At 34.4% G+C, this 14,658-nt stretch overlaps 3 protein-coding genes across 3 annotated transcripts; all 3 read left to right on the forward strand.

The window, feature by feature from the left end:
• The first annotated feature begins 3,137 nt into the window (after nt 1-3,137).
• On the forward strand, nt 3,138-7,441 carry LOC123919000 (F-box protein SKIP23-like). Its single transcript, XM_045971219.1, has 2 exons — nt 3,138-4,342; nt 7,180-7,441. The coding sequence occupies exon 1, from the start codon at nt 3,173-3,175 to the stop codon at nt 4,337-4,339; it is 1,167 nt and encodes a 388-aa protein (XP_045827175.1). The 5' UTR covers nt 3,138-3,172; the 3' UTR covers nt 4,340-4,342; nt 7,180-7,441.
• A 1,322-nt stretch (nt 7,442-8,763) lies between these two features.
• Nucleotides 8,764-11,962, forward strand: LOC123916948 (F-box protein SKIP23-like). The gene is made up of 2 exons (XM_045968536.1): nt 8,764-10,077; nt 11,691-11,962. Exon 1 carries the CDS (start codon nt 8,885-8,887, stop codon nt 10,052-10,054), a length of 1,170 nt encoding a protein of 389 aa, XP_045824492.1. The 5' UTR covers nt 8,764-8,884; the 3' UTR covers nt 10,055-10,077; nt 11,691-11,962.
• Nucleotides 11,963-12,964: 1,002 nt separating this feature from the next.
• LOC123915321 (F-box protein SKIP23-like) lies at nt 12,965-14,149 on the forward strand. Its single transcript, XM_045966455.1, has one exon. The coding sequence runs from the start codon at nt 13,034-13,036 to the stop codon at nt 14,147-14,149; it is 1,116 nt and encodes a 371-aa protein (XP_045822411.1). The 5' UTR covers nt 12,965-13,033.
• The last annotated feature ends 509 nt before the right edge of the window (nt 14,150-14,658 follow it).

The following is a 14,658-nucleotide window of genomic DNA, read 5'->3' on the forward strand; positions in this document are numbered from 1 at the left end:
GCTCATTATTTCATTACTAATAAATTTAGTTCAGTTAATGTTTGAACATGGTTGTGAGGGATTTAGGTTGTGTAAGTTCTTCTACTAATCCATTTTCCATATAAGCCCAAAAACCTTTGCAATTTCTTCATGCTTCTGTCAATGGAGCAGGCTCTTTGATGGGAAACAAAGAATATGTAGTGAGCAACAAATGCGATATGTACTAACATATTTGTTATGAAGCCACTGCTTCTGCTCATAATGTTTGTTGAGTTGCTTAGAACATCTTCACCACAACTACTCTTATATTGCTGAGGTACTTGTTACTTGTTAGGAATCTTAAACAGCCATATAACCGTTCTATTGGTCCTGACAGCAACAATTTGCTATTGGGATCAGTTGCTATATGTTTTTGAATATAGGTTAAGAACTTCATATAATCTTACTACCAAAACTTTTAGAGTATACAAATCTACAGAGTTGAGTCAGATGTTTTGTAATATTTTATCAGTCTTTATCATCATTTTTCTTTGATGTGTGTTGAGTTAAACAAGCAATTGGTAGAAACAATTCTTCCATGTCTTTCTGATCTAGAATCTCTATCTTGTTACTTATTTAGCTGTCTATTCAATCCCTTGTCTTTGGATGAATGATTCAATTATGGAAGTTGATTAGGAACTAAATACTTAACTCAGTTGAGAAGCTCAAGCTCCGATAAGATAGAAAAATGAACCAAACTGGGACATATTACTTCTAAATAAGGGATTAACAAGTATTGCATAAGAACTTAGGTCTTTGTCATAGTTCATTCATTTAAACTTGAAACATGGAATGACCTAAAAAATTATTGTGCAATTTACCTTTACAATGATTATTTTTTGTTCCAATTGAAATGAGGTTGATTTATTCTGAATAAGAATCAACTATCAATAGTACCTCCTGCTACTAAGAAAACGATGTCAATACTTCATAAACATTGATTATTTTTTATTTCAATTGCTTTCAAATCATAGATGTATAATGTATTGAATCATCAGCTCTTAATTTTCCGTCGAGATTATTGCACACTTTACTCTCTAGTGTCTGCACACTTTTCTCAACCCTTGATGAAAAAATAACTTTTTGTTGCTTCTGTAGTAACTTTTTTTCTGCACCATAAAAATATGAAATGAGAGTACCATGCTAGTGGCAGTAACTGATAGCCAGTCTGAGGGATGATTTCAGCTGAAGGTTTGGCATGTTTTGGCCGAGGGATGCTTGTTTGATTGTTGTTTCTGAAATTTTGGATATAGCCAGCCCTTAATATGTCATCCTTTTTTGGTCCTTCTGAGAGGAAGTGCTCCTTCAGAGCACCTTCCATTTTTGTGCCAAAACTGGTTTATAGGCTTGGAATTTGAAGAGACTTTGCTCTCTCCAAAAGTGTGCCCTTCTGGATGAAAATTTAGCCTCATCTGCATCACAAATGAACCACAAAATGAAGATATAACAAATGCAAGTTAAGCTAATCAGCTTGAGAATTAGATGAGATAAAGCGAAGTAGTAATGTTCACATGAATCTTGTGATTTTTGAGGTGAGGGTGATCAAAAATTGGTTGGTGTGAAACACAAGTTGTTCACGTATATAAACACAAGATTAATACAAAGGGTGAATTGTCCTAGAAAATTCTAGGACACTTTAGAAAATGATTATTACAATACACCGTTTTATCCTAGAATGGATACACATTCAATAATATTACTATAAGGACTGTGCATTCACAAACCCACAAAGTTACAACACTATCAAAAATGAACTATTTTTATGAGTGGCCCCAAGAATCTTAGATTAACACTGGCTTCAAAAGTTTGAAGTATCCCAAATCTACAAATCATAAAAGAAAGAAAGAACCTATCACAACACCTATATCATTCCGGTATACCAGAATGAAGTAGATGATGGTAGACCGTACATGATAGTATTGATTAGCCGTGAGTACGCTATACAAATGAAATGAAAAATCATTCATGTCCCATTAAACAAACTTTTACTTTGTCCAAAAATTAGTTGAAACTTGAAATGATTTCAATTTCAATGGTTAAATTAGCGCTCTTATTAATATCAGTAGAGTGGATTCATTTAATAAGAGTATGTCAGTGGTAAAATAATACTAGTACCACTACTAAAGTTGCATTGATATTGAACAAATTAATATGCTGGTTTTTGAGCGTAACTCGTTGTGTCATTGGTCCTTTAATATATTTAAATTGCAAATATATTTACAAGTCATTTTAGATGCTATAACAAAACTTTGTAAGAAAATCTCTCGAGAAATCTATGAAGATTAAATTAATTATCAATGACATAATATGTGTTTTACTACCAACCACAAATTTAATGTTGAACGCATTGTCTTTTTTATTAGTCTTTTTGATGTTAAAATATATATTTTAGATAATCAAATTAATGCTCAAATGTGTGTTTTGTTTGCCAATGTAGCTTATTACTAACTAAAGATGCAATAGGATGCGTTTGCAGTTTCAATAATTCACAAACAAATTATTGTCTTCTTAGTAATCCAATCAAAATTGTCTTCTAAACAACCCGATAAAAATTTAAGTTAAAGTTGGTTATAACTCATCTTTATCTTTTGCTCACCCATAAACAAATTACTAGTACCGTGTAAAAATGATCGTAGGAAAAGAGAAATGTTGGTCTTTTTCCTCTTATAATTTGGGACAAAAAAATAAGTCTTTTTTTCTTATGATTCGGAACAAAGAGAGTACCACTTAAATGATAATGTAGGATAATAGTATGTGCTATCAGGGGAAAAATGATTTCTTTCTCTAATAGCATGACACATTAATAAATCTGAATCATTTGATATTGTTTTAATCTAATTAACGATTGATATTGAAAACCCTGTATAACTACTTGTAACACAATTCCTAAATACTTTATTCGTCCCAAAATAGAAGGGAAAATTTGTTAAATAAAGTTGATGTATTTAGTTCAAATTTTTAATCAAATACATCAATTTTCTTTAAATTTTCCGCCTATATTTTGAGACGGAGCTTCACACAATTTGGGCGGGAGACAGGGGCGGGAATACATTTTTGGTCTTACTTATATAGATAGATAGATACATTTTCTTTTTCATTGCTTACTTCATCTTCTTCTGAAATGAGCGGCACCCTCTGACCGAGTTCATCTTTCATGGCCGCAGACTGGTCTCAACTCCCTGAGGATCTCCTCCAACAAATATACCAAAAATTGAACAACCAATTTTATCAACTTCGTTTTCGATCTGTCTGTTCACCATGGCGCTCTTCCATTTGCAAAAATCATCTCAACAACTTACCTACCAAACTCCCATCCTCCTGCTCCAATTCAAACAACACTTCCATAACATTATCTATCTCCAAAAGATCCATCTTCCTCATCACTCCACCCCCAAATCAACAAACCCTAAACCCTTGGTTAATCAAAATTGGTCCAGATTCGAATAACCAAACTCATCTCTGGCATCCTCTATCACGTGACACACAATTCCCTCTTTATCACCCCATTATTATTGATTTCAATCAAATCTCCGTCCGAGATCTCGGACGTGAATTCGTCATCGGTAACTTCCCTTCCCGACGTCCCCTTTATATCGACTGCAACAACTCACTTGACCCGGGAAAGGTCGTTGTTTGTGACACGTGGCATAATGGAATAGATCGTTGTTCTCTTCTCCTCACTATTCATGGTACCGGGGAACTTGCAATTTTCCGATGTGGCGATGAGCAGTGGACGTTAATTCCTAGCATTAGCGAGTTTCCTTACACTGATGTCTGTATGTTCAATGGGCGGCCTATTGCGGTTGATATTTTCGGTGAGGTTGTTGAGGTGAGACCAGACTTAAGCTTGGATTTGGTGGTGGAGCATGGGATGTATGGTGGAAAGAAAAAGGTCTTGGTGGAGAGTGATGGTGAGTTGTTGTTGTTAGTCAGTGGGCATTTGTCTTATGATTATGATGACAGTGTTTTGGATGATGATGGCGAAGGAATTTACGATGGGGCTGTGCAAATTGATGTGTTTAGGCTTGATGAGAAGGAGAAAAAGTGGTTGCATGTAACAGATTTGGGGAATAGGGTTTTGTTTTGGGGGGAAGATTGTGCATTTTCTGCTTCGTTCATTGGCAACGGGAATTGTGTGATATTTAGTGATGCTGTTTTTCGCAGTGTTCATTCCGCTGAGCTTGGGATTAGTGTTTTTCACTTGGATGGACGTTGTACTTCGCCTTTGTCTGATTTTCCTTGTTATTCTAACTTGTTTTGGCCAGCTCCAGAATGGGTCAAGCTGAATATTGACAACAGCAGAGTTTGTGTCTTGGATTGAAAGGTTTGTTGTTCTACAAAACACCAAATGATATTAATTTTTATCAATTTTATGTTAATGCTGAAAGGATGAACGTGATGGTGCTGGTGGGGCTACTTAATTTTAGTATTTCCCAAGTTGAAATTAACACCGCAAGACACTTCAATGTATTTGGTTAAATTAGGAGACCTTAATGATAAAGAAGTTTGCAAGTAGGGACTGCATGTTCACTAGGATTTCTAGAAAAGTTGACATATATGATGTATATGCTTGATGATCCTGATAGTATGTTTGCAGTAGCCGTATATCTTGCATGTAAGACAGTTGCCTTGTTATGTACACTCATTAGTTCATTTGTGTTGATCCCTTTTACTTTTGCAGAAACAAACTTGTTTCTTTTAATAGCTCATTATTTCATTACTAAGAAATTTAGTTCAGTTAATCTTTGAACATGGTTGTGAGGGATTAAAGTTGTGTAAGTTCTGCTACTAATCCATTTTCCATATAACTTATAAGCCCAAAAACCTTTGCAATTTCTTCATGCTTCTGTCAATGAAGCAGGCTCATTGATGGGAAACCTAGAATATGTAGTGAGCAACAAATGCGATATGTACTCACATGCTTGTTATGAAGCCACTGCTTCTGCTTATTATGTTTGTTGAGTTGCTTAGAGCATCTTCACCACAACTACTCTTATATGGGTTATTAAGTAGGTTTCACTTGCACACATAGCTAATAATTTCTTATGTTTACTTTTTCTTTAAGTTTAAGTGTCTAATAAGAACCTCATCCCTGGAACTCAACACATCCAATAAATTTACTAAATGGACCACACTAATAACTCATCAATAGAAAGATTACCTACTTAGGTTCGGTACCAATTAGGCTACAATGGGGTATTTATATGGTACTATTTCTCATTGTGTAAGCAGAAGTCTTGTGTGGACACGGAACTTAGGCACGCCTTTTAGGTTCACACACAAAAAAGAAAAAATGTAGATGAAGAAAGTACTTTTTTGTGCATGCGCCCAAATAATTTTTATTTGTGATTGTGACCACCCACATATTTCTTTTGAGTAAGCTCCCTCCATTGAGGATAGTCTTATAAGTTATAAAGTCTGTTTGAATTGTCTTATTTGAGCTTATCTTTCTGACATAAGTAGCTATGAAGATGTTTGGGAGATCTTATGGAAATAGGTTGAGTGTCCATAAGATGTTTTCAACTTATTTCTATAAACTGTTCTGGATATCTTATAAAAACAAATTGTATCTTATATAAAAATAGCTTGACATTACATACACTTGTATGATAAGCTTTTATCCTATAATCGCATAATTTAGTTGTTTATCCAAACAGGACCATAATCATGTGTCTTTTGATCTAATGTTAATAAGCCAACTGTTTCTGCTCACCAGAGTAAGTTAGCCAAGTCAACTTGGTTGTTGATGACCTACTTTTCTTGACTTACACAGAGAATGCCACAGTTCTTTTATGATTTTATAGATATTAAAAATCATATGGATAACATTCAGGTTATAACATATTGATGTGTATAAGATGTTAATGTTAATTTGAGAATTGATGCACTTGAACCAGGGAGTCCATGTTTATTCCTTTCTTAAAAGTTTTGCTGATGTGAATATTGGGGTTTAACTTTTATGCTTATCACAATGTAGTATATTTTGTCCGTGGCAGATATATGTATTTAGGAAGAAATACTTTTTCTTGATTATTTTATTCCTTTCTTAAAAGTTTTGCTGATTGTGGTTTAACTTTTATACTTTTTTTAGTGTATCTGTTGCCATCAGTGTATCCTAATTCCTACAGAAGTTATCTTGCAATTAAAATAAAGAAAATTCTATCGAGTGTCCCCGAACACTCTTTAAGGTGCTTAAAGAGTGTCCCGAGGGCACTCGTTAGCAAGACTCACTTAACTTTTAAACGTAAGATTTCAGTTTTGCTAGTATGTCATAATCATAACACTTTAAGTTTTTAAAGATGTTTATGTAAAAAAAATGGTTTTCAAAGTTTGCAGTTTATAAACTGAAACTGATTTTATAAAATGGGTCGATATTTATAAAATTTTATAAATATCAGATGTACTCCATAGATTAATTTTGCCTCAACTCAAAATTTTAAGATCCTATAATAATAGTTATATATTGTCGATATTTATAAAATATCAGATGTACTCCATAGATTAATTTTGATGCTCTATAATAATAGTTATATATTACCAATGTTCATAATATATCATATGTTTAGTAAAAAAAAAATCTAATCAGGTAAAAAAATATAGGCAAAATTACACTACAGGTCCTTTATCTTATTTTTTTTGTAACAATTTGGTCCTTTATCTTTTTTTTTTGTAACAATTTGGTCCTTTATCTTTTTTTTTTGTAACACTTTGGTCCTTATCTTATTTATTTATAAAAAATAAAAACCAACGTGTTACAAATTAAAAAAGATAAAGGACCAAACTGTTACAAAAAAGGGGACTAAAGTGTTACAAATAAAAAAAAATAAAGGACTAAAGTGTTACAAATAAAAGATAAAGGACTAAAGTGTTACAAAAAAAAAAAGATAAAGGACCAAAGTGTTACAAAAAATAAGATAAAGGACTTGTAGTGTAATTTTGCCAAAAATATAATTACATATTTCTTGATTAAGAATTTTCTTTCTTCCAACCGAAGTTTCTCCATATGCATGAACCATGAAATCGAATTCATGATCACATATTTAAGGGAACCAAAACTATTACCATTTGGACCAATTCATTGTTTTTGCTTCTTATGTTACTTATAATTTAAATAGATGATAGATGATGATTCTTTTTAATTTTTTAACATTTTAATATCAGGGTTCATTTCTAATATTGGCTGCCTCCAGACTCCGGCCATGGGTGTGTGATGTGTAATGTTAATGCAAGTTTCTATGGTTCAACTTATGCAACGGATTCGGGGTGATGCATATGACAGGATCACTGCGGTTAGATTCATTCTTGCATGTTCTAATTTCCCCCCCAATAGAGATTTAAAATAATTGAAGGAGAAATTATGATCATAAAAAAGCTATTTGCGAAGTGATTCAAAGATGCATTTCTCATATTTATCAACAAAAATAAAGAGGCATTTCTTGAAGTAATTCTAAAATTGTAGTTGATGCAATTTACTCTAGGAGTGTCGAAATTTTTGAGTTTAACATTTTAACTTCTCATATTAATTTGTTGTTATTGTTCCTTTCCAAGTTTGTTAAAGTTAAACATCGAGTGAATATAGTTGTTCATACCTTAACTAGGGTGACCTATTCTAGGACTAGTTGTTATCTTTATGATTTGATTCTTCTTTGTATTGAGACTATTTTGATTAATAAAATGAATTAAGTTTGCTATTTTTTTAAAAATAAAATAAAACAATTTATACTTTTTCTAAAAATCTCTAAATTATTTAATATCAAAAAAGAAAATAGAATATGCACATAATGTATAAATTAAGTTTGCACTAATGATTGTTGTCAAAAAAGTTTGCGCTCATAATTTTAGGAAAAATTCTCTTTAGGTCCTCAATGCTCTAAGGCCTCTCAACGTACTTTAAAAATTTGAGGGGTCTTAAAGCATATCAAGAGACTTAAAGATGATTTTTCTAATTTTAGAGAACATTTGTTCTGGATTGGGCCAAAGTCCAACTCAAATGGCCCATTTTTTTTATAGATCTGGTCCATATTTTATATCAACGTATCTGTATCTTAAATTTTCTAAAAATATCGTACCGTGTACCAGTACTCGTACCGGATACCGGTACCGTACCCGTATCCGAATATCATGCCAACGGTTACAAATGTCCTTCCTATATAAGGATGAAGACTTTCATGCCAATATACGATTGATTCACTTTTTACTTTACCTTGATCATATATTGACTTGATCATCGTCGAAGAATACTAACATGTTCTTTGCTGGCAGTTTCACAATCATGAACCATATCTAAGGACCTGCAACCAACCTAATTGCTTGAAATCTCACCGTCAAAGTCAATTTCCGTTTGTGCATATTATAATTTTTTTTATACATTTGATCTTTAATATACATTTGATTGATATTATAAACTGGATCCAATTTTTGTTTTTGTTTTCACTATTCGGTCAATTAACTACTCTGATTCGGAGGTCAGTTCTAACATAAAGTGGTTTCAGTCCTCCTAATCGCAGTTGCGGGAAATCAAATGATGATTTTCCCTACCAAATACAACGTCGATCACCACTAGACTAACTAATGATTGATACTTAAATACATCAAACATTCTATAAATTTACAATTATTTTTTTTGACTTTCCCATCAGTTTAATTCGATTCGAGTGTCAGTGCTGATATGCTCGTTCCTAACGTCAACAAGTAAGGTAAAAAATAATTTTTTTCTTATAAAACTAAGAGAGTATATAACAAACTCCCGCTAAAGGAGTAAAAAGTTTTGAATGGCACCGATAGACGACTGTTCACTTCATATATAACCACCGTGTGTCCTTCATCTTCTTCATCACAACCACCCCTCAATCCAGTTCTTTGATTCATGGCGCCGCCAGATTGGTCTCAACTCCATAGAGATATTCTTCAACACATATCCAAAACACTCAACAGCGAATTCTATCAAATCCGATTTCGATCCGTTTGTTCATCATGGCGTTCTTCCATTCCCAAAAATCATCATCATCATTTCAATTTACCTCTCAAATTCCCAATCCCTTCCGATGATGATTCCAATTCCAATTCCAATTTTCATCTCTCGAAACGAAACGTATTTCTCATCACTCCACCCCCAAATCAAAAACAAACCCTACACCCTTGGTTGATCAAAATCGGTCCAGACTCAAAACAACAAACTCATCTATGGCATCCTCTATCACGTGACAAAAAACTTCCTTTTCATTTCCATGACGTCATCGATTTCAATCAACACCGCGTTATTCATCTCGGAACCGAATTCGTCTTCGGTGATTTACCTTCTTCTCTTTACCGTAACAACATTGAAAAGATCGTTGTCTTTGACGCTGACACGTGGCATATCGGAAAAGGTAAAGTTTCTTATTCTGTTCTTCTCACTATTCATGTTTCCGGGAAACTTGCTATTTGCCGATGTGGTGATGAGCGTTGGACTGTAATCCCTGGAATGGCAACGCCTTATGATGACGTTTGTGTCTTCAATGGGCGGCCTTTTGCGGTTGATAGTAATGGCCAGACTGTCGCGGTGGGACTTGATTTAAGTTTGGAGTTTGTGGCGGAGCCGGTGTTTGGGGGGAATAAGAAATTCTTGGTGGAGAGTAATGGTGAATTGTTGCTAGTTGATAAGTATATGATTAGTGTTCAGCATGAAGGTTTTTTGGATGATCATGGAGATGGTGTGGGAAATTATGAGATTGGATTTGGAAGGAAGAGGGCTGTGAAATTTGATGTGTTTAGGCTTGATAGTATGAGGAAGAAGTGGGTGGAAGTGAGAAATTTGAAGGATAGGGTTTTGGTTTTGGGAGAAGGTTGTGCTTTTTCTGTTTTGGCTTTGGATTTAGGTATGAAAAATGGGAATTGTGTGATATATAAGGATGAAGCATTTCGCCATGTTCATGTCACCGGGCTTGGGGTACGTGTTTTTTGCTTGGATAAACATCGGATTTCACCTTTGGTTGATGTTCCTCATTATAATAAGTTGTTTTGGCCACCTCCAGAATGGCTCAAGTTGCGATGGTAACAACAAATATCTTGGATTGAAAGGTTTGTGATTTGAAATTGCTGAATTTTGCACTTATTGGTTAGTACTACGCGCTGAATTGTGCTGGAAATAATCAACACTTGCACTTTGTTTCTAGTTGATAAAATTTTAACATGGGAATTGTAGAAAAAGAAATATCAAAATGTTCTTACAATGTCTTTTGGTCTTTTAACTGATTACTATTTGTTCATTAGCAACTTTAAACTTATGAGAGCTTTTTCATTAGGAGCTATATGCTTAACTCACTTGAGAAGTTCCTATACGTTGTAAAGTGTAAACTAACCAAAAACTGAGTCATACTACTCATAAAAAGGGATTTTTTTTGGTTTGGAAAGGCAAATGTTAGTAAATTGTCAGATTTGTTAGATGTTTGTGGCGAGTGGGATTTTAACCCTGCTCCTATATCTCACTCTCCCAAATCAGACCAACCTTATGATTCCTTAGGGATTGACAAGTATTGCATAAGATTTATTTTACTTTTAAGAACCATAGGTCTTTGTCATAGTTCATTCATTATTAACTTAGAAGGGATATACAGGGTAATATTACAGACCTGAAATATGGAATGCCATAGAAAAGCATTATGCAGTTTAACTTTACAATGATTTGTTTTTCTCCAAGTGAAATGAGATTGATTTATTCTAAATAAGAATCAACTATCTGCTTTAAAATGCCTTTTGACATTGAGCTTAATCTGGAATTGATAGTACCTCCTGCTACTAAGGCATTGGTGTCACATACTTGCATGTTTCTGGAATTAAATATTCTTCCTTGTAAATTCTGTCTTTTTTACTGTCATGTTTCTCATTCTCTGCAATTATTCTTTGTTCTATTTGGTTGTCAGCAATACTGCAGCTCATCATGTTTGTTGAGTTGCTTAGAGCATCTCCACCCCAACTTATCTCACACAATAACTGTGCATTCTTATATTTCATCAATAATTTATTTATTAAATTATATAATAACTGCAGCTCATCCCTTAAACCTGCCATGCTGACCCCGCAAAAAACATGAAAAAGAGTACCCAAGCAGGTACTTGTGCCGGTTAGGTACCATTGTGAATTATGCCACAATGGGGTACTTAGTTGGTACCATTTCTTAACGGGTAAACTCCCTCCATTAGTGATAAAATTATAAGTTATATTCTAATATATTTTGATCTAATGTTAATAAGCCCACAGTTTCTGCTGACAAGAGTAAGCTAGCTAAGCCGATTAACAAATTGTTGGTTGAATATGCTGAAATTTCGTTGTTGATGGCTTAATTTTCTTGACTTACACAGGGTATTCCATTGTTTTCTATGATTTTATAGATAAAAATAGGATAACATTTAGGTTAAATATAAACTGGTAACATATTTGATGTGATGATTAATTTGAGGGCTGATGCACTTAGACGTGAATTGTTTAAGAGGGAGTCCATGTTTCTTCCTTTCTTACAATACATTGATCATTTCTTCTAGTTCATAAAAGTTCTGCTGGTGGGATATTTGGGTTTAAGTTTTGCGTTATCACAAGATAATATGATTTTGTCCGTCATAGATAGATTTCTTGAAGAAGATATACTCTTTCTTGATTATATATTAATATCGCATTTGAATTCATTTTAATTGTAGGTTGTAAAGGAGCCCTTTGATGCAACTTTCGGCAATGCTGCAGATGATTTTTGCCCATAGACATTGGGGAATTGCTTCTGGTTTTTTCCCCCTAGTATTTTCTTGTAAAGTTTTAAATTATGATGTATAGGGGACTTAATTTGGAACAATGTGATTTAGTCAATAACCCATATACTGTCTCCATCATTTTCTTGCTAGTACAAAGCAAGTCGTTTTGCAATTCTTACTTTTGAAGCAGCCGTACATTAAAATAAACTTGTTTTTAAATCTAAGAGTCTGTTTTGGAATGTCAGTTTTTAAAACTAGTTTCGAAAAATCAGTTGAAAACTGATTTTGATAATTGGTTAGTCACAAGTCATTTGGTGTTTGTAAGTTTGCATAATCGGAGCTTCCCCGCCACTTTTGTTCCCCCGATACTTTTGTTCCATTTGGTGTTTGTAAGTTTGCAACTCTATGCCTTAACAAAATGAAAACATCAGAGCCTTATTTTGCAAAGTGACCAGCAAGTGAATGGGGGAAGTGTAGCGTATAGATGATGGAAGATGAGATGCATATGAAAATTAATTCACTGTGTTGAGTAATCTACCCGGTGTAAGAAGAACATCTACCCGGTGTTTATTGAAATTCTGTCGAACAAAAGGTGTTTATTAAATTTCAAATAGATTATTGAAATTGAAAATAACATAATAGTAACACTAGTTTGAAATTTCAATTCGCTTTCGAACTCGACAGCGAATGAGCTTCTTTCATTTGACTTTTTTAGCGAGCGCCTGTAAACCTATGAAGGTGAAAAGTGAAACTACCATCTACATAACTCCATCTACATAACTCACTTGATAAGTTACCATGTGATAGAAGCTAAATCAATTTGTGGCAAATTCTTCAACCTTGATTGACCCTAACTACTATATATTATGGGATTGAGTTCCTAGTCAGTATCTAGTTTGTGCATAGACTTGTTTGGTTTCAGTTTTGGGGGTAGAAACAAGTATTTCATTGGCATGTTTCTCAGTTACCATTGACGATTAATTTTCTATATTTAGTCCTCGTAAGATTGAGCAGATATTATTTATAAAATGCCCTGAATGCATCTGTTCCAATGGAATAACTTGGAACACAAGCTCCAGAAGGACTTGAACAGAATAGGGGAATTTAAAATAAAAAAATAGAGAAAAGGGAACAGTTATATGTGCATGTGGAAGTGGCATCGTGTGTAGAGTGGGGATAGCCCAGTATTTTTTCCACAAAAAACTGATTCCATTCTTATCCTTGGACTCCCCCTAGGAAACAAACACACTCTTAGTAATGCGATTTTTCTTCCTGAAACTTTTTTCACAGCAAACATGGTAGACTGGTCTAACCTCCCAGGAGAACTAGTCATACTAATATCAGAAAAGCTCGACAGCGAATTTTACATCCTTCGCTTTCGATCTGTTTGTACTACATGGCGTGGTTTGGTCCCTAAACCTCACAATTTACCTTACAACTTCCCAAAAAACACCGTAATCTCAATCCCTAGTTGCATCTCCAAACGCAGTTTCTTCCTCATCAAGCCACACAATCAATTTCCATGGTTGATCAAAAGCAGCCAAGATTCACGTCCCAAAACCCGTCTCTGGAATCCTGTATCATTTGACTCATGTTTCCATTCTCTGTTTTTTAACTACCTCAACTTCACACAATTCAATGTCCTTGATCTAGGTCATTACTTTGTCCACCATTATTATTTTTATCCGGTGAAGTTAGTTGTTGCAACATGGCAAAGGAAAGAACAACCTCCATCTCTTCTCACTTTTAACCCTACTGGTCAGCTTGCCATGTTCCGAAGCGGAGATCACCAGTTGACGTTGATCCCTGACGGAACGGGCTACATTGACATATGTGTTTCCAAAGGACGGCCTTATGCTGTGGCTAGTGATGGTCGGATGGTCACAATTGGACCGGACTACAGTGTGTGCTTGGCTGCGGAACCAATACTTGGTGGAAACAACTTCAAATTCTTGGTGGAGTGTGATGGTGAGTTGTTGCTAGTTCAGTTTGGTGGTGGGGCTTGCTCGCTCAGTTTTTGGGAGCACGAAAATGATGTTGATGACAATGACTGTAAAAATGCGGATCCGAAGATTGATGTGTTTAGGCTTGATAAGAAGAAGAAGAAGTGGGTGGAGTTGACAAGTTTAGGGGATAAGGTTTTGTTCTTGGGAGATAAGTGTGGCTTTGCTGTTTCTGCTTCGGATTTGTGTGTTGCCAAAGGGAACTGTGTGATCTTTGAGACTAAGGAAGATATCCTCAAGCCATTAGAGTGCGAGATGAGTGTTTATCACTTGGATCATAAAGGTTGGATTCAGCCTTTGTCTGATTATCTTGGTTATTCCAATTTGTTTTGGCCACCCCCAGATTGGACCGGGTTTCGTGACTTTCAGAAGCAATTGCTTTCATTGAAAGGTTTGTGTTGTGAATAATCCTCAATGACATCTTGGGATAGTTGTAGATGTATTTCTACAAAAATTCAATGATATTATTATTTTGTATTGCTTGATTGGATAAACGTAGTTTTACAAACAAATAACTTAACTAACCTTTGAGTTTTCTTATGAAAATAGATCCTAGTTCAGAATCTCTCTCTCAGTCAAAGTTTGCTTTTGATCCACTGTCTTCAGGTATCAACATGTTTTTCGATAATTTGATTCATCGGTAGTTGTAACTTGTATGCTATGTTCATATTTTTTTTCCTCAATACTTCTGTATTTTATGAATGCTAATTTTTATGCATAAATTCCAGTAGTTCTTGAATTTCACATACCGTTTTGCAGTCTGTCCCCTCTCACTGTGTTGATTCGTTGTCTGTTTTTCTGGGATAAAAACGAACGGAAAGGAAATCTATGTATAGTAGTTCAACCAAATCTTCCGAAAGTTCATTTACCTCACATGTCTTGCTTTTTTGTCTATGCAAAGAAACAGTGTGAAGTTT

The sequence above is a fragment of the Trifolium pratense genome, linkage group LG3 (assembly GCF_020283565.1).
Source record: "Trifolium pratense cultivar HEN17-A07 linkage group LG3, ARS_RC_1.1, whole genome shotgun sequence".
NCBI classification, from domain to species: domain Eukaryota; kingdom Viridiplantae; phylum Streptophyta; class Magnoliopsida; order Fabales; family Fabaceae; genus Trifolium; species Trifolium pratense.

Excerpts from the sequence above, each read along its gene's own strand:
- LOC123919000 (XM_045971219.1), top strand. The coding sequence starts at position 3,173 with ATGGCCGCAGACTGGTCTCAACTCCCTGAGGATCTCCTCCAACAAATA.
- LOC123916948 (XM_045968536.1), top strand. The coding sequence starts at position 8,885 with ATGGCGCCGCCAGATTGGTCTCAACTCCATAGAGATATTCTTCAACAC.
- LOC123915321 (XM_045966455.1), top strand. The coding sequence starts at position 13,034 with ATGGTAGACTGGTCTAACCTCCCAGGAGAACTAGTCATACTAATATCA.